At 51.3% G+C, this 23,247-nt stretch overlaps 6 protein-coding genes across 6 annotated transcripts; 3 read left to right on the top strand and 3 right to left on the bottom strand.

Moving 5' to 3' along the window:
• Positions 1–215: 215 nt before the first annotated feature.
• BO97DRAFT_406388 (PHO88 family protein) lies at positions 216–1,551 on the bottom strand. The gene is made up of 3 exons (XM_025695409.1): positions 1,430–1,551; positions 1,150–1,310; positions 216–1,094 (listed from the first exon to the last, which is right to left on the bottom strand). The coding sequence occupies exons 1-3, from the start codon at positions 1,444–1,446 to the stop codon at positions 709–711; spliced, it is 564 nt and encodes a 187-aa protein (XP_025550307.1). The 5' UTR covers positions 1,447–1,551; the 3' UTR covers positions 216–708.
• A 580-nt stretch (positions 1,552–2,131) lies between these two features.
• htz1 (histone H2AZ) lies at positions 2,132–3,469 on the top strand. Its single transcript, XM_025689869.1, has 3 exons — positions 2,132–2,478; positions 2,831–2,900; positions 2,978–3,469. Exons 1-3 carry the CDS (start codon positions 2,380–2,382, stop codon positions 3,223–3,225), a joined length of 417 nt encoding a protein of 138 aa, XP_025550306.1. The 5' UTR covers positions 2,132–2,379; the 3' UTR covers positions 3,226–3,469.
• A 2,312-nt stretch (positions 3,470–5,781) lies between these two features.
• BO97DRAFT_415336 (putative R3H domain protein) lies at positions 5,782–7,731 on the bottom strand (the record flags this gene model as incomplete). Its single annotated transcript, XM_025696382.1, has 3 exons — positions 5,782–6,713; positions 6,777–7,320; positions 7,387–7,731. 3 exons carry the CDS (start codon positions 7,729–7,731, stop codon positions 5,782–5,784), a joined length of 1,821 nt encoding a protein of 606 aa, XP_025550305.1.
• Positions 7,732–15,140: 7,409 nt separating this feature from the next.
• BO97DRAFT_105538 (putative GPI anchored protein) lies at positions 15,141–16,086 on the bottom strand. The gene is made up of 2 exons (XM_025689867.1): positions 15,661–16,086; positions 15,141–15,583 (listed from the first exon to the last, which is right to left on the bottom strand). The coding sequence occupies exons 1-2, from the start codon at positions 15,983–15,985 to the stop codon at positions 15,252–15,254; spliced, it is 657 nt and encodes a 218-aa protein (XP_025550304.1). The 5' UTR covers positions 15,986–16,086; the 3' UTR covers positions 15,141–15,251.
• A 1,097-nt stretch (positions 16,087–17,183) lies between these two features.
• BO97DRAFT_392679 (putative aldo-keto reductase (AKR)) lies at positions 17,184–19,039 on the top strand. Its single transcript, XM_025693881.1, has 2 exons — positions 17,184–17,815; positions 17,916–19,039. Exons 1-2 carry the CDS (start codon positions 17,549–17,551, stop codon positions 18,591–18,593), a joined length of 945 nt encoding a protein of 314 aa, XP_025550303.1. The 5' UTR covers positions 17,184–17,548; the 3' UTR covers positions 18,594–19,039.
• Positions 19,040–20,207: 1,168 nt separating this feature from the next.
• On the top strand, positions 20,208–22,670 carry BO97DRAFT_425776 (heat shock factor family protein; the record flags this gene model as incomplete). The annotated part of the gene is made up of 2 exons (XM_025697094.1): positions 20,208–20,674; positions 20,744–22,670. 2 exons carry the CDS (start codon positions 20,208–20,210, stop codon positions 22,668–22,670), a joined length of 2,394 nt encoding a protein of 797 aa, XP_025550302.1.
• Between the last annotated feature and the right edge of the window lie 577 nt (positions 22,671–23,247).

Here is a 23,247-nt window from a genome sequence, read left to right as displayed (position 1 = left end):
ATCCCTCAATATCCAATGGCAATGAAGAGAAAGAAATCGTGACATTGGACGGTCTGGCTTCTAGTGAATCTAGTGACACACAGCCTTTGAGTCATTCATGGAGTATATGACCTATGTTCATTGTTCAAGAGATTAGAAATACAAGATCAAACCCCGGAGGCGAATGGATACCCTTTATTGGCAGTAAGCCTGAGGCAAGCGGATAATCCGGCAGACAAATCGAAGGAACCCCGAACCACCTCGCTTCCATGATCGGGTCTGACTCCACATATGAACACATCCACCTCCATCGAGACCGGCATGTCAGCTGAGATGACAGTTCGATGTATTAGCATGGATGTATGCGGTTGGTGCTTATAAGACATCGAAGGCCATTGGTCTTTTAACACCAGCTCGCAATATGAGGTCAGACGAAAATCCCGGCGTTCCATACTACATCACCACTATTTGGCTCGAGCATCAAGATCGCCTCGTCATTGCGAACGCCAGAAACGGGTCAGGATGACCTGCTTACAGAATCTAATCACATGAGAAGAGAAGAATATCGTAAACCCATCGGCACTATCATTAGGAGCGCGAAGATCAAAGCGAGACAGCACCAACGCAGCTCAAATCGACTTCCACTCCAATGGCAAGGCATCTATAAATACAAGAGGTGCAAAACATGTGCGATCCTACTCGCGCGTCTGTTTACCCAAAGCCTCCCATTTACTCCTCCTTGACACCACCGCGCCAGTTCTTCTCGGCGCTCTCGACCGAAGCCTTGTCACTCTTGATCTGGCCCTGGTTCAAGAAGCTGTTGCCGGACTTGAAAGGGCGCTGGAGGTCGCCGGTGGCAGGCTTGCCGAAGATGTAGATCTTGACCAGGTTCGATTCAAAGGCGCTCTTGAGAGGGATGATCGACTGGATCAAGAGAGGGTTGGTGTACTTGAAGTAGAGGTGCATCACACCCATCATGCCAACACCCATGAGCTGACCACGGATCAGCTGGCGCAGCTGTCCCTTGTCGTACTCGCTGACGGTGGTAGTAACGGGGCGAGGCTCCTCGTTGCTACCCATGGGAGCAGGCTCGACATACTTGAGCGTAGTCAAGTCTTGAAAGATGGTTAGTAAATGTTTATCTTGTCATCGGAGGTAGTCGGAGCATACCATTCTTTTTGTTGATCTTGGCCTGCGTATACAGGTAGAGACCCAGGATGATCACGTTGGACAAGATGTACAAGCAGCGGACCAAAAGAAGAACATCGGGGTTTTCGAAAGGAACCTTCTTGGCCAGCTGCATCATCACCACGATGATGACGAGATTGGTACTGCGACAAAGAACGGGTCGTCAGCAATGTCGGGCATTTCGAGATCCGCCACAGGCTGGAGAGGGGAGCGATGATGATTTTGCTTGAAAACTTGGGGAGTGATCATCGAGATAACTCACATTTGAGGAGACACCATCTTGACGGATTGAACGGCAGTGCTAAAGCCTAAAAGGACCCTTTAACGATGAAGAGCAGTGCGCGATGGGGTGAAACAACGATCGCGTGCAAGGACAGAAACTTCTAAAACTGCGGAACTGGAGCCCCGGGAAAGTCGGCCAGCTGTCCTGATAGTGTAGTGTCACGTGGCTCATGCTTGCCACTATCAGTATGGCACTATCAGGGCCACACACTACTCAGATAGCGTCAGCGATAAGCAGTGCATCTTTGCCTCAGGCATTAAGCCAGCCCCCAAGCCAGATCACCTGCCCAACTTACATAATCAGTCCAGCAACATCATGCTCTGCACAACTCTCCCGCCAACCTCAACTGTGCCTCTACGTACAGTCAAGAAACCTCCACGCTGCACCATCTGATGCAGCTCAGGACTCTTCTTCATGGAGAGCCTTCGGGGCAGAAGCTATTCAATGCAATGGCTCTTTCTGATACAAGTAGTGTCTTTCACCATCACTGCATCGAGACTTGAATGAGTCGACCCAGCGGTGGTATAGACACTCAACAACTAACCTCACCAGATCATCTCTTTGGGTGTCGGCTGCAGATTGAGCCTTGTCTCTTGCTTCTGCGCAGTCTATTCAGACTCAAGCACCAGCAGCTGAGATCATGCCTTTTGAGAGGCGAACCGACAGGCATATTCTATGCTGGTCGAGACCTCTCCGTGGTAGGCATCTGAGCAGGTTTCCTAATCGGGTCTAGCGCCGCTCCACGTTCGACGCCCGTCTTTAGCGACCAGGATGGCTTTGACATTTCTGACTCCTTCATCCATCAACAACGCGCGTGCTTAAGGTGCATCGGATCGCTCCAACATCCACCATCGCACCCCCACCCCTTCAAATCCTCGATTGACGCGACATTTCGGTCCCTACGGTCTCAACCCTCGAATCTTTTCACGATGCCTGGCGGAAAGGGAAAGTCTATCGGTGGAAAGGGTGGCTCCAAGGACTCTGCGGGGAAGAGCCAGAAGTCTCATAGCGCAAAGGCCGGTCTGCAGGTCCGTAATTCAGTGTCTTCCTTTCTTCCTCTCGAGAGTGGCGTCGGTCACGGCGTCAATCGGCATTTCGCGGGGACGCGTGGTTGAGGCAGCTGTGATGGCAATTTTTCCTCTGCCCCTCACGCATGCTGTCATGCTGGCGTTTGGCTGCATTTTGTCTGCTTCTCGAATTAGAGAATCGCTTTCAGATCATGCCTCACAGTCGCGCCGACTATTTCCATCATGGATCAAATGCAGAGACTCGGGCATCTGTGCCTTTGACACCCCCTCCTGCCTTCCCTCGACCCCGTCTGAACATGCATCCAACTATCGGTCTTGTTTCGGAGCCAAAAGCTGATATCTACTTCGTTAGTTCCCTTGTGGACGTGTCAAGCGTTTCTTGAAGAACAACACGCAGAATAAGATGCGCGTCGGTGCCAAGGGTATGTCCTTGAGTTCTTCTCACACTGCTACTAACCTTCCCCCACCCGCAAACAATGCTGACAAATAGCTTCCACAGCTGCCGTCTATGTCACTGCTGTCCTCGAATACTTGACCGCCGAAGTGCTTGAACTTGCCGGAAACGCCGCCAAGGATTTGAAGGTCAAGCGTATCACGCCCCGTCACTTGCAGCTTGCGATCCGCGGAGACGAGGAACTGGATACTTTGATCCGCGCCACCATCGCCTTTGGTGGTGTCCTGCCACGCATCAACCGCGCGCTGCTGCTGAAGGTTGAGCAGAAGAAGAAAAGCAAGACTGACGCTTAAAATTCCTTTTAACGGCGGACCGGATACCCGACGAACAAATGGCGTTCTGATCATGATGAATTCAACCCGGGAGGACGAGCCCTCTTTTCCTTGTTCCTTAGCCTTTGGCCTGCTCTCGGCCACCGCCAGCACGTGCCGTCGATTCTAGGATATGAACATAGTGGCACTTTTGTGTCTCCCGGCACGCTACGCGTTCGAAATGTTTCTTTAGCTCTGTTTTTCTCTTGTCTTACTTTTCTTTTTCATGTGCTTATCCCCCTTCGTCTCGACAGTTGTGTCCGTTCTTCTTCTTTCGTGTTCCGATCAATTCTGTTTCTATTTCTTATCCAGGGCGCTGTAATGGGAAAAAGGGAAATATCTCGGCAGTCGGTTCTTTTCTTTTCTATGCTGTGTGTTGTTGATCATTTACTTTACTATGTCTTCTTATAATCTACTATGAAACGGTGTTGTGTGCTTGCGCTTGACGAGACTGTACCTCCTCCCTTGTCTCATTATGTAACAGATGGCTTGTGGTTAGATTGTAGCCATGGCATGGTCTTTGGTATATTTGTGGAAATCGGGATTTTGAGATCCTACTGAATATAATTTGGATTTCGTAAAGCAATGGGGATTCAGCAAGAAGAGTATAGTTAGTGCAGGTAATACAGTATCCAGTGCTACACGAATCAATTCTCCCTAAGTGAAGAGATAGTACGCAATTCTTGAATCTCGTTGCATGTACATTGTAATCTCACTAGCAGGGTATGGCATTAGCGAGATACCCCGTGTATCCCTTGTGTAGTATGCGTGTTGGGGGGGTGGTGCTATAGTAGTAGTAGTAGTAGTAGTAGTAGTAGTAGTAGTAAGTAGTATATAATCAATAATATATTATCAATAACCCCAACGCGCCCGGTCACCACTAAACACCCAAAACTCATCGCTATTGGGGTATTATCTACAGCTGAAATCCGGTAATAGCAGAAGATCTCAATATGAAACACTGTCAGCAATGACCGAACTGCAATGAACAGAATTCCTTCCGATGTGGTGAATTACTGATGTGGCAGATCGGACATGTATATATATATATATAACAACAGACACGTGACGGCAGGTCAGCAGTGTCTTGTCTTCTGGGCTGGAGCCGGGGGATTGAATTACGCATAAAAGGCATGTGCTGTAGTTAGATCTTCAGGGAACAAGGATTGAAAGTTGTGAGCAGGAAATAGGTAGTGTATGCATATAATATATGTGTTGGTTATTTTGTTGAGCTCCTACAATAATCGAGCAGAGTAGGCAGCATTCCGAGTGTATCCGTTGATAGGGTTTGATGATACACATTGAAGTCAAAGACTCTAGCTCTACTCACGATACAGGATCTTTTATAAGTATGGAGTGATGTGCTACAGCGCCAACCGGGCGTAATCAATCCACGGACGGAAAGGTAAAAAGATCAATAGCTGATACAGTACACATACAAAGTCATGTCGATCATACGAACATCAAGCAGCCCTCCACCCATGGCTTGGGCTTGTTGCCCTGGCATCAAGAACAGGCAATGGCCCAGCAGAAATTAACGTACCCTTCGGCAACGAGCAAAGAGTGCAAGCACCCGTTCCGACCCGTTCCTCCCTTGAACGAAACCCACTGCGCGTATCCGGAGTGAGGTTCGCCGCCACAGCGGTGAACCACAACCCTCAACAGAAGATTTCCAGGCAAAAAGATTCATGAAACAATGGCAGGTAACTGAATTACATATGCGCGGACATCCCTCCGGAATCAAGTCTGGTCAAAAGAAGGACGTGGCCCAGGCAACAAGCGCAGTGCAACTGGTGTGTATGCGGTTTTGCGAAAGAATTCGTCTCAACGAGGTGACCGCACCACAAGTCAAGTGCCTGGACTCGAATAACGAAGAGTGAAGAGCAGCTTGGTTTCCAGATCATAAGGAGAGAAATGGGTGAGAAAAGAATAGAAAGGTGAAAGAAAGGAAAGAGAGAAAAAAAAAAACATTAATTGATGCAGATCGCCCCATATACAAACAAACATAAAAAAGGAATAAATGATGAAGATGCAAATGCTGGTAGGTCATCATCTCTCTTGCCAGTATAACAGACATCGGAATTCTTTTTCTTTTCTTTGGCCGTCCTTCATAGTCTTCTTTCCCTCGAAAAATAAAGAAATTTTAAATCTTGCTTTCCGCCGACACAACTTGATCGAGCTTCAGGGGTCATAAGATCTGAGTAGATAGTGGTGATTCTGCATGCAAGGCGCCCGCGTCTCAAAAAGTTCAGAGATTTCTTTTTCTGATGTAATTTTTCCGCGTAACAAGGAGAAAACATAAAGAGTCCGTTCAAACAGCGTGCCTGCTGGGCTGCCCCAAAATAACGTCTAAACTTGGCTAGATCAGAGAAATATTCTTTTGTGGTTCTCTCGGTTGAGTGTCATCTCGTCATCCCTCATCGAATCGTAAGCCAATAATCGCGGAATAGGATCAGGCCTCGTGATATAAGAGTCGTATGCATCTTGCGGCAAAGCAATCTAACAAGTTTCGTCGTCTTCGTCTCCCATCAATAGATTTTACTCCACAATAATTTCCACTCCGGAGCTGGTGCGCAACTCGTCACTTCCACGCGTTTGGTGTCCGGTCGGGCGTCGAAATCCTGGACCTTTCTCGGGCATCGGGCCTCGCGGTTGTCTAATGGGCATGCGCTCCTGTGACTGTCCGTCAAATCCAACTCCGATGGATCGGTTACTACCAATGGGACCAGCGCTGGAGGGTTGACTCTCCGGCTGCTCCCAAGAAAACATACCCCTCAATCTGCGCGGGCTCGCGTTAGGCCCCCCAATCCCAGTTCCCAAAGAAAGACTGCTCAGGCTGTTCACCAACAGGCTGTCGTCACGCTGCATGCCGAGGGAGGATCCGGACGGGGCGGACGTCAAGGTAGGTGTGTTGGACGCGCCGCTGGCGGTGCCGTCATAGTGCTGGAGGCGCGCGCCGTTGGACTGCAGCGCGGCGGGAAAGCTGGCAGAAGAAGGCACGGGCGAGGGGGTGTAGGAGCGCAAGTCGGCAAACGATTTCGCCGCCCGCAGGTTCTGTGTGTTCCCGAAATTGCCGGGAGAGTCCAAGACTCCAAGGAAGCCCGAAGGCTGTCCGCGCAGGGTGTTGAAAGGGGTGGGTCCGTCGCCCCGAGACTCACTGAAATCAATGGTGGCCGCGCGGTTCAGTCCCCGACGCGCCGTTTCGACTGGCTGGACTGGGGCAGGAATAGACGACAATGGCGGGCTCACATTGGTACCAGGAGGGACCTTGAAGACTTGAACCTGTCGCTGCTCTCCCGACCCACGGGATGCATGTCCAAGACCCATATTGTGAGCGAGAGTATGGACGGTACGGCGCTGGATAGGCGAGAGGTTGGAGGGGAACACTACGGAGTCGCGAGCAGTATCCTCTTTGAACAAAAGCAATTGCGAGTAGTACGACAGCGTCGTGCTATCATTCAAGTCGACATCTGGAAAGCGACGTCAAATGATTAGCGATACAGAAACAGCGCGACATCGGAAAAGGATCTTACCTAGCTTTTGGCCCCGCTGCGAGACGGGGGACGGAGAGGTTGCGGGCAGGTGGGAGGTGAGAGAGGACATAGAGCTCTGGGTTTGCAGCTGCGAAGTCGCCATAGGACGGTGCTGCTCTTCCAGCTGGCCTCGTCGCTCGCGCTTCTCTCGCTCGATCCGCTCGCGCTCCTGCAGCGGAAGCATTTTCTTGTACTCGACCCGCAATTTCCGACCCTGCAGCTCGAAATGGTTCAGGACCTCGATGACGGTCGCAGTTTCTTCTGCGGAGGTGAAATTGGCGAAGGCCAGACCCCGGAAGACACCGTTATCGAAGTGATAATTGAAAGCGTAGGGAAGTGGCAGGTTGAGCTCTGTCATGAGCTGAACCAACTGCTCTTTCTTGACTGCAAATGGAATGTTCTTGATGACGATGGCGGTCGGAATCAGCTCATCGTCTGCCTCTGAAGGACCGGTCGGTTCCTGCCGCATCGCGTTGCCCTGGAGAGGACCGGGGCCAAGGTTCGAGAAGCCACTTGGGATGCCAGGCTGCTGATCAAGCCATGTCTATTTGAGGATTAAATTAGCGAACCGACTTTGACGACAAACCTTTCGAGAACGGATGGTACATACGGTTGGCAAGCCAGCTCGACCGGTGCGCGAGGTGGTCTTCAAGCTGGCTGAGGCCGATCGGATGCCCCCCAGTGCTTGGGCGTTGGCAAAGCCATTGGGGTTCCAAGTCTGCGAGCCGGCCAGATCATAGGCATAGGAATTGTTATGCAACGAAGAGTTCAGGCGCTCCAACCGGCCAGAGTCGTAGCGAGCCATCGAGTCTTCATACAGGTTGACTGGCATGGGACCGTAGGCGTCAAATTGTCGCGACGGCTGGCGGTGCAGAGGCTGCTGGTGACGCTGGGAACCAGGGGAACGCGCCTGAGAATTGTCGTGATACATTTCCTGAGCTTGTTGATAACTCATGGCGACCGAGAGATTGTGAATTCCCAAGAAACAACCAACCCGAGGAATGTGGACACGGAGATCCACCACACAACGATTCGTTCAATAAGAAGCCGACAGTCGGGAGGAACTATTCAAACATAGAAGCGACCGAAAAGGCGCTTGGACCAGTAGCAGGTAAATCCCCCAACGACACTAGGGTCACGGACGATGATCGAGTCGTGCGGAATTCGAAGCTCGAAAGGCAACGGTCGAAGATAATAAGGTCGATCACCAACGGAGGGAGGAAAGACCCAACACGGCGATAGTCGAGGAATACGAGGGAGGAGAGGAATGCGAAAAAGCGACAAGGAGGCTGAATCGCAGGCGAACTAATTGTCTCGTGACGAAAGGGTCATCAATGGCCGTGTGAATCCTCAGGCGTTAATCGGTTTCAGGAACTTTTTTTTCTTTTCTTCTCACTTCCCTAGGGGCATTAGAAAACGGCAAGAAGGAAGACTGGAATAAAGATCAAAAGATCAAGTAAGAGAAAGATGAAAAATAAAGAGAATCAAAGGAACCGTGATGATAACAAACAAATGAATAAGAGCAAACGAAAGGGAAGAGAAAAGGGAAAAAGAAGAGAGAAATTGCCACTACTTGGTTGAGTGGGGGGGGAGGGGGGGTGAGTGTGGGAGACACCAAAAGTCCGACCTGGTGTGTGGAAAGGCCAATGGTGGTGGTGGTGGTGGAGGTGGTGGTGAGGGGAGGGAAGGGGAAGGGAAAAGAAAAGAGAGGGAAGATTAGAACAAGACAGTAGCAGGAGGTGGTCCGGCAGGAGGAGGAAAAAGGGAAGAAAGGACGGAAGGGAGGAAGACCAACAACGTAGAGCAAGCAGAGCACAGCAAGAGCAGAAGCAAGAACAACAAGAGCAAAAGCCAATGCAAAATGCAAAGCACGCACGCACGCCAAACGGCACGCAGAAAAGCCGGGCAACCGCTTAGTTCGAGGACTTTAACTCTTCACTCTTCACTCTCTTGTCTGGCCTTTCTTCCGTGCAGCAGTGGGTAGGTGGCAGTTGGGGTAGGTAATCTCTCACCAGATAAGAAATTGATGCTTGGGAGAGAGAGGGAAAAAGAGAGTTTGCTCACAATCAATCACTGTGGACGGAGGAATTCAAGATGTGGTCCGGGAGGAGGTGATCATCCCAGGCACAGGTATCTAGGCAAAGGCAGGCAGGAGAGAGGGAAAAAAAAAGTGAAGAGACACAAACACAACGAATGGGATGAAGGGATTCCCGCAAGTCCAAGTCAAGTGCCAATAAGTGCCAATGGGGGACGGGACGAAGAGACGGGGAAGATCGAGAGAGAGAGAGAGTATCCAGTGGAATCACTGGAATCACTGGAACAAAGTGGAAAAGAAAGCTCGCTAGACTTGTGTGGACTTGCTTTTCCTTTCTTGTCCACTCAATAATGTCCAGTCGAGGTGTTTGAGATGGGTCTCTCTTTTCCCTCTTTCCCTCGAGTCCTCACTCTCACTTGACCCTCCGTCGGGTGTTATTCTTCGTATGCAACAATTGGAAAGTCTGGGACGGAGCTGGGGGAGGTTGGATGGATGATGGATGATGGATGGAGAACTCTGATATCACCAAATGAGGTCACTCGATTCAATCACTGCTGATGTGCTTCAATCGCGGCCTTCTTGGTGGGGTTGTTGTTCGTCCTGCCCTCTTTCAACTCGCTTGCGCTTTCCCACTCCTTTAGACCTTCTGGAGTGTTTCTTTTGCTGTCGCAAACCTCGTTCAAGTGGCGGAGGCAAAAAAAAAACAAAAAACAAAAACCAAAAAGACGCAATCATCGAGGGAATATTGTTGGGAAATGGACACAAAATATAATGGGGGAATCTGAGGCTTTGCCCAAAAGAGGAAAGCAACGATGATTGGCCGATGCAGTCGCAAATCCAGAATCGGGGCTTGTCTCTGCAAGATGATGCTAGACCTTGAAGATGGGAAGGCTGGGGCCATGCAGATAACATATATCTATAGATAGATAGATAGAGCAAGAGAGAGAGAGATAGGTGAATCGGGCGCAAATGATAGATGAGATCAACAACAACAAACCCAAAGAAATCACATTCACTTACTGTAATGGAGAAAAGATCAATCAGTGTTCAGGTAGGAATCCAAAACAATCGGTTCAAGCGTAGGTACAGTACTCCGTAGTATGTATACGATTTTGAGCAGACGAGATCTATCGAAAGTCTCAGGAACAGGCCAAGTACTTAAGTACCTCGCATCTCAGGGTACTAAGAAGTGATTTAGGAGAAAATAAAATGGGGAACTGTACAGAGAGGGTATAGACTGTAGAGAGAGTGAGTCGAGTCCAGTACCGTCCACCCGGTACTAACCCAACTACGGCTACTGACTATGGAGTATCGATGGCCACCACCCCTACTACTAATTACGGAAGAGCCGTTTCTGTCGTCTTTGCACCTCCTGAAAGTCTGGAGATTCAGGTACCAGTTACATTTGGAGTTTTCTCGGAATTACTGGATGACCCATGGGGATGGTTTCTGTCATTACTGGCCTGCCTCGAGGGAGAATTTGGTTGACCCCTGAATCCTCCCGTTAACGGTTTCTGAAGGAGACCAGAGAAAGAGGGAAATGAATGGATGTGAAGAGCATGAATCATCTAAGGGTGACAATTGACAAGTATCGTCAAATCGACCTCCTTGGGAGTTCCATTTAATCATCGTTCTTGCCACTATGGCTGTTTTGAAACCTTCTCTTTGTTCCGCGAGTCCCCTGAGCTCCGGAGGGAACTGAATTGAGATTCCCCCATACTCGTAGTCTGGTTAGTGCACACTCCTCATGGCAATGTCTCCCACCGCGTCATCTCTCTTCGTTTTGCCCCTGCTTCGTCGTCAAGCGATTGTCGCCATCTGGTCTGTTCTCCTGTCGATGTGTGTTTCAGCCTGCCATCGTCGGGATGTCCCTGATAGACCAGCTTGAGAACACAGCACCCCGCCTCGTACTTCTTTCCCCCTCCACCCCCCCTCCTTCAAACTTCCACATCTAGTCCACTTCCGATCCCCTTCTTTGAGTCTCTTGGGCATCTTGGGCATAGGGGATTATTCCCATCGAAGGAGGAGTGTCAATTGGGCCTGGAATCTGTCATCAGACATGACGCATCGGTCCGAAGATCGTTCCCTTCTTTCGCTCTCGGCGATTTCCTCTGGGGCAGGGGGGCAGCAATGAATAGCTGCCCATCATCTCTTCTGGTGCCTCAACTCCCTCATTTCATGAGGCAACTTTCTTCTCATCGACTGTTCCGGAAACGTTCCTGCCTTGGCAGTTCGTACTCGGGGAAACTGTAAGTGCAAGTGTTAGACGCGTCCCTATTGCTCCCTAATGCCGTACCTAGCTAGACTAGGTACGGTGGGTTGCGGGATCCGCCTTTCGGTGGGTAAATACATGCCTTATAGCTTCAATACTTCCTGGGAAAAATAAACAAATTCAAAAGTCAAAAAAAAAGGAGGAAGGGCTCTCCACACAAGCTTTGGCAGCTTGGCCCTCATGACCTCGTTTTGCCGGTGTGAGCTTCACATTTCAGAAGCGATCGTGGTCGACCAAGCCATCATCAACCTAAATCATCAACAACAATCCTGCGAACAAGAATCAGCGCCGGGATCGACTGAGCCGGCAATGCATTGAACGCAGAGCTAGCGAAGAGCCAGCCCCGAAAATCATACCTGTCAATCGGGATCAAGTCCGGCCCCTGATGGGCGGTACTCCAGACAGTCTATTTACCCTGCATGTGTCTATTCGAGCTCCGGAAAGACACTATCGCTGTTATTATTATCTTCCGTGCTATTATTATCGCTTCCACCGTCGAAGCAAATTTTACTGCGTCATCTAAGTGACACGCAAGTGTCTACAAAGTACGGAGTCCGGAGTCCGGAGGAGTCTCCCCTCGGACGAAGTTCTCAATGACATGCGCAACGGATTATCTTCTGCCAACCCATTTTTCTCACGGACTGATTCTTGCTAATGGAGATTCGAGTATGACGCTCAAATTCTCGTCTTCCGGCGAGCACGCTCCGTGACGAAAAGCGGATCTGGAATTATCCCACCGGCCCTGAAAGGGCGAGGCCACACAGCAAAAACATACTCACTCACACTCACTCACATACACACGCCATAGGGATCCGCAAGTCCCCGAATTCTGGCTCTTATGGGGAATGGTCCAATGCTCTGGCGGTTTGGCATTTAACACTCCGAAGCTAGAACCCGCTAGAGTGTCACCAGAACCTGTTTAGCGGAGATGTCAGATTTCCCGCTCGTTTATTTTCCATTCTCGAAGCCCGCCGCAGCGCGCGGGCTTATCAAGTACTTACAACTAGATAAACTAACTGTAATCCTTCCCATTGTCATGCAGTGGCCCGCAGTTGGCTGGGCTGGCACCTGTCCCGGCAAAGCTGGAGAGGGAGGGGGACAAAGGTCTGCTAGGCGAGCACTAAAAGAGGCAGTCTCCGACTCTTCGGTCTCTTAGTAGTCCCATCAGCGAATGCGATTACTATATCCACCACATATCCAGTTTCGGCACTCACTTTTGGGGGCCTCTTCAACCCTCAGGGTAATTTATTCATCGAGACAGGGCCAGTCCCGTGGCGTAGCTCGTCGGGGAGCTTCTATGGGCGATCCCGACATGAGCTAAAGTCGCAAGCGCTTCCATAGAACATTCTTAGTCCGTTCCCAGTCCACCGAGGGTCGGTTTCTCTACCCACTCGAGGAAATTGGAATGGAGTCTCTCAGACACCATAGTCCTACTAGTGATTCGCCGTCATCGCTGATTGGTGTTTTCAATGGATTAATAATTACTATGGGACTGGCATTAGCCTCCGCGACAGCAGAGATAGGGGGGCAGGCAGTTCCGGCACACCAATCGCCTTCCGTGAACTCGACGGGATCGAACGGCTTCAACAAGTGTGAATCCGAACGACCAGCAAGACATTGTTGTCCAAACGTGCTCTTCTATGGGTGAACATGGTACCATCTCTCCACGATGCTCAAGCCAGTTAGAAAAGCAGGTGAATCGACCCGGAGGTAGTCGCATTCATACTAGATGACTTGCCCGTCTATCTATCAACCTGTCGATTTCCGTGTAGCAGAACCTTTTCTGTTCGTTGACAGCCTGTGCGATCTACTGTCCAAGTGCTTGCCCAGTTCCCTTCAACCTTGCTGGGGCCATATCCTCGTGGTCCCAGGAGATCCCGCACCCACGCAGGAGCTTATTGAACCCGGACAAGCTCCAGTCTCTCGAGAGAAGACATCAGTCCCTGTGGATGTGGCATTAACATGATGCAACCCGAACGAAAAGCAAGTGCTTCATTAGGCCACGCCGCATCATCCCGTCAAGGTCAATCTCTACCATACACACGGTAATGGGAGGTGAAGATCATCATCTAACAGTCATCATTCCCTGGTCGGAAAGACAAGTTAGTGAGTGTACTGTATTGACCGCATCCACCTCCCTACCAATGGTCTCCGAAGAGGTTACCCTCAACTTATGTCATTCATCTGAAACACTGCACTTCTCCTGTTGTCTGTGTCAAGCACTTGCATGGCCAGCGAATGTGTAGCAGGTGCGAATGTGTTGCAGGCTACAGATCCCGCACCGATGCCTTTTTTGCCGAGTCCCCTGGTGACTTCAACTCACTGGTCATCACAACGCAGAGCAGTACACAACTCGAATTGCTATCTCCTTCAGATCGGGCAATTGATGACGACCCTTCTCTCTTCCCTTTATTTTTTCCGTTCGCAAGGTGTGATGCTTTTCATGTTTTGTTTTGGTCTGTGCAGGATCGAGCTAATGCAATGCAGTATGTAAGCCACCTGATCCATCAATTCTCGCAAGTCGCCACATGAGATATTTTCTCCCCCAAGAACCAATGCAACCCCCCTCAGAGAAAGACACTCACTGCCACATATAAAAGAAAAGTTTCCCAAACGAAACGAAAAGTCACGAATCCATACACTAGCCCATAGATCACCTCTGTCACACCCCTCTAACCATCGCCCTCCTCTCTAATGATAACCAACAACAGCCCTCACAGAACAAATTACAACCCTTTGGACCCCGCCAAACCCCAACTCGACCATCGAATCGTGCCCTCGAGGCCACATACAGAACAGACCAATCTCGCCCAACGCAAGGGTTACTCACCAACACCCTTCCCACCAACACATACATACCCATTCACAATCAACCACACACATCCTCCGAAGCAACCGTCCTGCATGGAGTGCGTACATGATCGTATGTACGCACATGTAGCATATCAGATTCCTTTTTCCCGATCCGGGTCCACCCACCTCGTCCATATTCCATCCTGCATGTTCGCGGAGTGAGGTGAACGGACCCTTGCTTGAACCTTTTCGTTCGCTCAGCAAGGGAAAAGTCGCCCGTGGAGGGTTTTTCTCTCCCTTCCTGTCAGCGGATGTCATCTCGGTTGTTTCCGGAGTGATTCGAAGAGAAGGGGTTTAGATCTGTGAGTGGTTAGGATGGTGGATGATGTGTTGGTAGTCCCAGGTTGTGCGTTCAGTGCTGGGGCCCCGTGGTATCCGGTGACCTCGTTTTTGCTTTTTGCTTGGCGTAGGATACATCATGGGCTGGAGTTTTAGTAAGTAAGTAGAGGTGTAACGATGTGGTCGGAGTTGGATTACGCATATATGGGGGGCTTGGTAGGTGTTATTCTGGGGATTTGAGGAGGTAGCTCATGTCAAGGGCGCTTTTGGGTCCGCGCGAGGAGGTTCTGGTGGCTTGTAGGTTTTGTATTGATGGGGTTGGTTATCTTTCCAGAGTGTATGGTAGTCTGGGGGGGGGGGGGGGGGGGGGGGTTTTTTTTTTTTTCTTTATCTGATCGGATTTAGGTATTCGGTCCCGGATTATAGTAGACACAAACGATGCCTAAGCGTTTGCCACCTTGATGACGGTTCTCGTTCCATGTTCGCGATGCTCGTACAGTATGATTGTTACACTTTTTGTGCGACGCGTATCGAACTTGGTTACTGTTGTTTGTTCCTTCGTCAGGATAATGGACGCGGCTCATAGCAGCTTTCTGTTCACTGGGGACAGTTTGTAGTCCTGCCTTTTAACGCTTCGAAGAACCATCTCAAGTAGATTTTGGTGCTGGAGCGTATGCGACTCGTGGCTCATATAGTAACCCTCAATCGGCCTAAAATTCCCCATCCTACACTATATTGATCCTGCACTTAGCATCAACGATATAACTGGATTGAACTTATGTTCCATTCAAGTCTCACAACCAAGTCAACAATAAAGATACCATAAACCAACAAATATAAACAAAACTAATCGATATCAACAATCATAACCAACCTCATGAACAACAAACCGACAACACAGGCATATCCATTCTACCAAATTCATCACTCATAGTCCATCAATCATAGAAAACCGTCAATCTCCCTTCAGCCTCCTCCCACCCCCACCAAATCCATCTCCTCATCCTGAACAACAACAGCCCACACTCTCACAAGCTCACAACCAAACAAGAAACCCCACCCCAACAACAGCCGCCAAAGACGCAGCCGCCGGCCCAGCAACCCCAGGCGCCGCATTCTCCGTCGTGCGAGCCCCCTCCGCGGAAACCGAGCCAACAGCGCCAGCAGTCGCCGTGGCCGAGCCACTCCGGCCCGTCGCACTACCACCATCCGCACCAGCGCTTCCAGAACCGGTAGCCGAGGCGCCCGCGGCGCCGGTACCAGTGGTCGTCGGGTTCGCGGTGGTCGAGTTACTTAGGGCCGAGGTCGCGGCCGCGGGGTTCCAGGTGGTGGTGGAGAGGGAACATGAGGTGAGGATATCGTATGCGTCTAACATTCCAGAAAGGAAGAGGGTTAGATCGGGGTTATGTTTGGTTAGGGGTCTTTGGTGCTGTCTGCATACGTACCGTTATCGTGGGGGTTGTTGTTATCGTCGTCATGGTCATGGTCATGATCATCGTCGTCATCGTGGTCGTGGTGCTGGGTGCGGTAGTACCCGATGCAGGCCTCGCACAGAGGAATAAGGGTCGAGGCGCGGTCCCAGTCGCAGATGCACTGTAGCTCGGCGCGGTCGTTGTCGGTTCGCGCGTCGCATGAGTGCGTGAGGTTCACGACTGGGCCGCAGGCGTCCCAGCAGCCGTTGGGGACGTCGTTGCGGTCTAGCTCGCCGCCTGCTGTGACGGTGGTTGCGAGCATGAGGCCGCTGAGGGCTAGGAGCTGGGCGATGCGCATGGTGGCTGTGGTGATGTGGTTTGGAGGATACGAAAAGTGATAGATAGAGGGAAAATTGGATTCGAAGGAGAGAAAACTGTGAAAACTGAGGTCTGATCGTTGAGACTTTGGATTGCGCTGGTAGTGAACTCCAATTGTCCGGGACGTAGGCACATCTTTATATCCTTCTGTCCCTTCCTCATCTCTGTGTCAACGACATGTTTCTATATTTGCCCTCGGCTCGCGCATCGCAATCGTAGGCTACAGCTTCTCCTCCATGGAGTGAGTTGGGTCTCCGCGGACACCTGCCGAGTCTGAATGGATCTTCCTCCATTCATCCGGTGTGTGTAATGCTCCGACTGCTGTAGCGATGAGTAGCCACTTCTACTGGTCGGTCGTCTATCCGGATAGACTCTGCTCAGCCTCGCTGAGTCGCAGGTGCCAAGAGTGTGGATGGTGCGGAGTAGGACCCTGAAGAACCGACGATCAACGTCAAAAGAGCCAATGCATACTGTGCAAATGTAGTTGCCTGGTGGCCGAATCATGGTTCCAGAGAATGGTTCTGCTGGCTTTGCTGGACTGGACGGCTTGTCGGCAGATCAGTCTTCGTAGACTCGTCTGTGGTTGGGAGGTGACATGACAGCTTGAGTCTTGGTTTGCATTGAAGATGTGACTAACTCATGCAGAGTCAGGGCCATTGGGTGGCTTAGTTTGTGTAATTGTTTTTATCTCGTCGGGTAGAGAAGATGCTGCGATTGCTTAGCAGTGGGTGGTTGACTAGTGAAGTTGTGCATCTTGGCCATGGTTAGGGACTTGGGATGTTCGAATTTTGTTGATAATTTGAGCATTTTAAGGAATGGCATTCATTGCATAGTTCCATTGGTTAAATTATCGCAAGATACTGGCAAAGCATGAATTGCGATGGTGAGTATAGTAGACCGTGACGAGGTGCAGCAAAGAGTAGCAAAGACCCGGAGAACCTGGTACCTGAAGCCCTGCACCGCCTCCTTGCTATATATAGATAGCGTCACAGGTTAATCGAATCACCGGCCAGTCAGACTATTGATTTGTAAATTAGAAAATTATGCTGCCTACAACAATATGCATAGATTGTCACTTCAATAAATCAACTGCCGTGACTGACTCGAGTACTCATATAACAATGGCAAGGGTACCATGCAAAACTGACGGGCGGCTTAGGGACTCTACCTACTGGGTCGTAGAATGTACAGTACAGTACATGACTCGAGTAGGGAATGGGATCAATTACTCCACACCATGAATGAAATGTCTTTCCTTTTGTCACTTGTCACTACTCCATAGTAGATTACCGGAAATGAATTTCCACATGGACCCAATCCCAAACTGAGCGCCTTACTTTTTACCTTAGGTCATCATGCGGTCAGTTGCCCCTCGAATGAACAGCGTCGGAATGTCCCGCCACATTTAACCCCTCCTTCTGTCCGTTAACAACAACGGTCATCCATTTAGTGGATAGATGTCATGATAAGATCCCTGGCAGTATTCTAGTTCCACGTTTCGCTGCGTGAGACACCCTATGATCCTCCACGGTTCCAACTCCAAATGGCCCGCACCGCGATAAGCAAGATGTCCTGGGAGAGCCATGTCCTTCGGCCGGTCCAGAACGCCCCTCCGTCTATAATCCCGAGTCTGATATACGGGACTGCCTGGAAGAAGACCCAGACTACTGATCTAGTCTACCAGGCGCTCAGCACTGGCTTCCGTGCAGTGGATACAGCGGCCCAACCAAAACACTATCGGGAGGATCTAGTGGGAGAGGGCATTCGCAAGGCCCTCACTGATGGCGCCATTCAGCGCAAAGATCTCCACGTAAGTTGGTAGTCCGGCATTGCACATCCGGCCTCTGGTTCTGGAAATCTATATGCCCTGCTGCATCATGATGCATGGTCGGTAGCTAAGCCTGGTCTAGATTCAGACTAAATTCACCTCCGTCCGGGGCCAGGACCCCAAGGATATGCCATTTGATCCGAAAACGTCCGTGACAGAGCAGGTTCACGCCTCGATTCGATCATCGCTACATAACCTGCGTCCTGCTGATGCGGCGGAGAGTGCTAATGAAGAGGGGTACATCGACATGCTGATCCTGCACTCGCCGTTGCCCACAATGGCACAGACGCTGGAGGCCTGGCAGACGTTTGAGACGTACGTCCCCCATCGGATCCGCAACCTGGGAATATCGAACACGGACCTGTCCACCCTGAAGGAGTTGTTTGCGCAGGTGCAAGTGAAACCCTCGGTGGTGCAGAATCGGTTCTACGCCGATACGCAGTATGATGTCGCGTTACGTACGTTTTGTCGGGAGCAGCACATCATCTATCAAAGCTTCTGGACCTTGACGGCGAACCCTGACCTCGTTCGCTCGAATGCCGTGCAGTCATTGGCCCGGCAGGCCGAGATTTCGCCCGCGGCCGCCCTCTACTGCCTGGTTTTAGGTCTTGGATACACTACCGTGTTGGATGGAACCACCAGCAGGGCTCGAATGGAAGAGGATCTGACAGCACTCAAGAAGATGGAACGATTCTCTGGCGAGCAGCCCGACTTTTGGCAGGGAATCCTGGCAGAGTTCCGCCGGTCGATTGGGGAGTAGACCAGGAGATTGGCCGAGAGATATCTTACTGTGGTCCTTCGGAAAAAGGACCATGCGTTGTTGGTCACTTGTGGAGGTGTTTCTCTTGTCTCGTACTGTACTTCCGGCGGTATCTCGGTCCTGAGCCGTTTGCGCTGGGCGATATCCTCTTTTGGACTGTGTTTGCTCTTTTTGTCCCTTCCCCAGTCCAACAGCAAGATTTGAGCAGCCAGAACTCCATCGAAGCCACTTGAAACATCTGGAGGGCCAATAGTTCTGGGGATCACGCCCATCCAAATGCCGAACAAGGTCGAGGCTACTGTTGACTGTTGGCTATGATTGGATAGGAGGGGAGAGTGGAGAGCGTGCCGGTCCAAGGCACGGCCGACTAGTGTTAAAACAGCCTCTAACTGTACAATTGTAGAACTGAACTAAACAACAAAGATTTTTTTTTCTTCTTCTTTTTCACTGGGGTCCGAAGAAGAGCTTAATCAGATAGCATTGATGTACCGTACTTAATCAGAGTAGCCCAGGGCTGATCGACCCGTGTTCATTGCCACCGACTGACACTGAGGTGCTTTGACCAGTTGACAATCAGATCAAGCACGTGCAAGTGACACCTTCAATCGTTTTTTTGCATTGCTAAGTCAGCTTATCTGCTACACCCGCCAATCACCGCGTCTTTTCCACGCAATTGACCTCATCACCGCCTGCCAAGCTTCTCGATAGGAGGAGTTTGCGAGACTGCAAACACCTTTTTTTTTTTTTTTGTTCCTTAATCCACCAAGACCGCGCACCATTAGCATCAGTCTGATCTTGCTGCGGAGCTTGAGACTATCTGGGAGGGTCGCGAGCCGATAGTTTCAGCCCATTCCTTACAACGTACAGTACTTTATTTTTTCCCTGCGCTGGTGCAGTGAGCGGTGCAGTGGTTGCTTTTGCTTTCCTTGCGCCCGCCCGCCGCTTTCCCCCTCTGCGACCCAACTGGTCAAGTGCAAGTCAGTTCAGGTCCCGTCAGTCAGTCGCCCTGGCATTTTTCCCGACTCCATCCAATTCACTACTTTGTCTCATCGAGAGAAACGATAACTGAACAGGCAGTAGTTCCCCCCTCTCTTCCCCACCACAATAGCAGAAACAGACAATTGCCATCACCAGAGCCGGAAATTCTGGTGGTCCTACTCGTCTATTGCCTGACTCCCGCCTTCGCGTTCATTTCTTGCTACTCCGTCTAGCGTCTGCGGCGGCGCCAGTCGCGTCTCCGCCGCTGACACTTGCGTTCTCAATCCACCCTCGTCCGCTCCTCCTCCTGTGCCTTGTTTATCATATCCTTCGAGTGATATAGCTCAGGCATTATCTACCTTCGCCCCGACGTTCTATGACGGCCCTTGGTTTTTGCGATTTCCCGACTCAGCCGTGCCAGCTGAACGCCCGCCCGCTTATCCCCCGCTATTCGCCCACTCAAATCCCGAGCGACTTGTTCTTCCCTCGCTCGTCGCCTATTTCTCGGACTTTTCATCCTGCCTGTTCCTGAGCTCGACAGAGCACGATAGAGCACGCGGACGGACAGACCCCCCGCCTTCCCGAAACAACTCCCGCCTTCCTTCCGACCGCCCGTAGGTCATTCAGTCGCCTGTGATGAGCCCTCAAGGAATCACCCGCAAACGACCAGCGCCTGGCACTTCCCCCATTGTTCACCCTCAGCTGGGCCCGCTCGCGAATTTCCCCCAAAATCCCGGTAACCAGCTGTCTAACGACCAGTTCTTACAATGGGGCCAGAATACTTCGTCCAACGTGTCCAGTCCGTCTTACCCCGATGCGAGCACGTACAACCCGTCCGCCTACACCTCGAGTCCAGATGTCCCGGCTTCCACCGTAACTGCTTCGGGCCAGCTGGCTCGCCGCCAAACCCCTACCCAGTTGGTCAACCGCAGTCGCGCGTATGATCAGACGTCGGGTTCTTTCTCAGACCACGGCAATGGTCCTGGAGAGTCGGGGGGATGGGGGGAGAGCCTCACTGAGTTGTATGAACGCGCGATGGTCGCGAAGCGAGAGGCGCAGGCCAAACGGAAACAAATTCCGCCTTTCGTTCAGAAGCTAAGCAGGTACGCGTCCGCGAATGAGCCTTATGCAATGATCTATATATATATATATGAATGACTAACTGGCCGCAGTTTCCTGGACGAGTCCAAGAACACCGAGCTGATTCGGTGGTCGGACGACGGCAATTCGTTCATCGTCATGGACGAAGATGAATTCGCAAAGACGCTGATCCCGGAGCTTTTCAAACACAACAACTACGCTTCCTTCGTTCGCCAGTTGAACATGTACGGCTTCCACAAGAAGGTTGGACTCTCGGACAACTCGATGCGCGCAAGCGAACGGAAGAATAAGAGTCCCAGCGAATACGCGAATCCATACTTCAAGCGCGGCCATCCCGATCTATTGTGGCTGATTCAAAAACCTAAAAATGCAGCTGGCCAGGGCAGCAAATCGGGCAAGGGCAACGTGCGGGTCAAGACGGAAGAGATTGAGGAGAATGAGAACGACGAGTACGGTGACGATGGCATGGGGCCCGCACGAGAAGATCGGCCGCGCAACCGCCAACTGTCCCTCATTACGGGCAGCCTCATGCCAAAGGATCAACTCGCGGGAGTCTATAGAGAGTTGCAAGCGATTCGCCAACAACAGCAAATCATCTCCAACACCATCACCAAACTACGGAGAGAACACGAGCAACTGTATGCGCAGGCAGCCAACTTCCAAGAACAGCATACTCGGCACGAAAACTCCATCAACGCGATCCTGACGTTCTTGGCGACTGTCTACAATCGCAGTCTCCAAGGGCAGGAAGGGCCGCAGAACCTGGCAACTTCGTTTGCTGGGGCAATTTCTCAGGAGCAAGGCAATGTTGTTGACATGGACGACTATTCGCTCGGCTCTTTGGGGGCATCCGACTTGAACAGCCCCCCCGGACCGCGGTCTTTGAAGAAGCAGCAGCTCTTGCTCAAGGCTCCTCCCGGGCCAGATCGCCAGAGCCGTGCGGCGACCCTGTCTCCTGCCTCCACCACCTATGAACGTTCACACTCGCGCGGGCATGGTCGGCAAGCCAGCGTCTCTCAGTCGGGTCATGTCGAGGAGGTATATGACAATAGTCCCCGGCAGAAGGAGGCACAGCCGCCGGGGTCCCATGCTCCACAACGGGACATCATGTCAGTCATTCAGAATTCCAATGCACGAAACGGTATGCCAACGAGTTTTGCCGACTTTCCGAATGTGCTGTCATCGCTCGAGACGTCGGGCGGCAACTCGCCGCTCACTCCCAGCCAACGTGCAGACATGCTTCGCCTCATGGCCCATGAGACAGGCTCGGGTGGAGTCAATGGTGCGGTGTCTCCAAACAACGCCCTGGTTACACCGACGCCTCCCCCGATGCCGCATAACTATTCGGGCCGGTTGGCCAATACACGGGCCGAGATCGACAATCTGGTCAAGATGCAGGCCGAGCAAGATCGCTCCGTGCAGAACTTGACCAATCTCTTACAACCGCTCAGCCCTACGGGCACCATCCCCGGAATCAGCATAGATGGCAGTGCCCCCCCTCCCCCACTTGATCTTGATACTATTTTCAATAACGACTACTTCACGGATATTGGAGACCTTGAACATAATAAAGCTAGCTTAGGGTATGGCGAACCGGCCGGAACCGTGCCAGCCACGACCGCGGCCGATCCGGTGGTTACCGCCGGTCCCACCGATGGTGGTCTCAAGGACGCGAACGAGCTGTTTGACTTTGAGAACCTACCCGCTGACAACGATCTTTTTGGCGGAACCAACCCGCCATCGCACAACCCCGGATTCTACCACGGGTTCGATGGGAGCGGGTATGGTGGGAACGATCTTCATCCCGGCTTTGGGCCGGATGGGTCACTCTCGAACGGCAAAGACTCCAATAGAATCGAGTCTTTGCCTGACAGCGATGCCACTAGCCCCGCCAACACGGTGGACGAGAGCCTGCAATACGGTGGACTAGATACGGGCAACGATTCTCAGGGAGGTAAGGGACTCGGTAGCGGCGTGAAACGGCGCAAGAAGGCTTGATTTCTGATTTCATGACATTCTACTAACGGGGGGATTCTGGGCGTCAAGGAAGCGTGTCCGTAGAAGAATAAAACAAGGACCGGAGAGCGCAGAGACAAATAAGTGAACATATCGTGGGAGGCTCCAAGCAACCGAGTCGAGTCGCGAAGTCTATTTGAGAGGAAAATGCATATATCTTTCTTTGCTTTTCCTGCCATTTCCCTCTGCCTCTCTCTCTTTTCCTAATCGAAAGAAGGGCTTTCGACCGCCGAACCACCACCAGGTATAAGGCAACACGAATTCCCCTCTCCCATCCCTCCCCTGCACCGCATTCCCCTTTGCCCCTTCGATCACCCATCCCCCAACCCTGGAACTAGATTTCATTTCTTATCGTTATGATACCGTTGAGACCCGCCGCACACCAACAAAAAAACATACAAAAGCAGAGAAGAAAGAACATACTGGAAAGTATTGTCCGGGGAGGAAGAAGATCAACTTGACCAAGTTGAGTAGGAAAGAAAACCTAACTTATCTCAATACTCTGGTCTGCTTTTATGCCGCGTGGTCTGGACAAGCTTGCCCTCATGCATGCTAGAAG

The sequence above is a fragment of the Aspergillus homomorphus genome (assembly GCF_003184865.1).
Source record: "Aspergillus homomorphus CBS 101889 unplaced genomic scaffold BO97scaffold_24, whole genome shotgun sequence".
NCBI classification, from domain to species: Eukaryota; Fungi; Ascomycota; class Eurotiomycetes; order Eurotiales; family Aspergillaceae; genus Aspergillus; species Aspergillus homomorphus.
The sequence above is the reverse complement of the archived record's forward strand: the minus strand, read 5'-3'. Positions and strand labels throughout refer to the sequence as shown.

Excerpts from the sequence above, each read along its gene's own strand:
- BO97DRAFT_406388 (XM_025695409.1), bottom strand. Across the intron at positions 1,095-1,149 it reads CAAGATCAACAAAAAGAATG|ACTTGACTACGCTCAAGTAT; the intron begins GTATGCTCCGAC and ends CCATCTTTCAAG.
- htz1 (XM_025689869.1), top strand. The coding sequence starts at position 2,380 with ATGCCTGGCGGAAAGGGAAAGTCTATCGGTGGAAAGGGTGGCTCCAAG. Across the intron at positions 2,479-2,830 it reads GCGCAAAGGCCGGTCTGCAG|TTCCCTTGTGGACGTGTCAA; the intron begins GTCCGTAATTCA and ends CTACTTCGTTAG. Across the intron at positions 2,901-2,977 it reads GATGCGCGTCGGTGCCAAGG|CTGCCGTCTATGTCACTGCT; the intron begins GTATGTCCTTGA and ends TAGCTTCCACAG.
- BO97DRAFT_105538 (XM_025689867.1), bottom strand. The coding sequence starts at position 15,985 with ATGCGCATCGCCCAGCTCCTAGCCCTCAGCGGCCTCATGCTCGCAACC. Across the intron at positions 15,584-15,660 it reads CAACAACCCCCACGATAACG|ACGCATACGATATCCTCACC; the intron begins GTACGTATGCAG and ends CTGGAATGTTAG.
- BO97DRAFT_392679 (XM_025693881.1), top strand. The coding sequence starts at position 17,549 with ATGGCCCGCACCGCGATAAGCAAGATGTCCTGGGAGAGCCATGTCCTT. Across the intron at positions 17,816-17,915 it reads TTCAGCGCAAAGATCTCCAC|ATTCAGACTAAATTCACCTC; the intron begins GTAAGTTGGTAG and ends AGCCTGGTCTAG.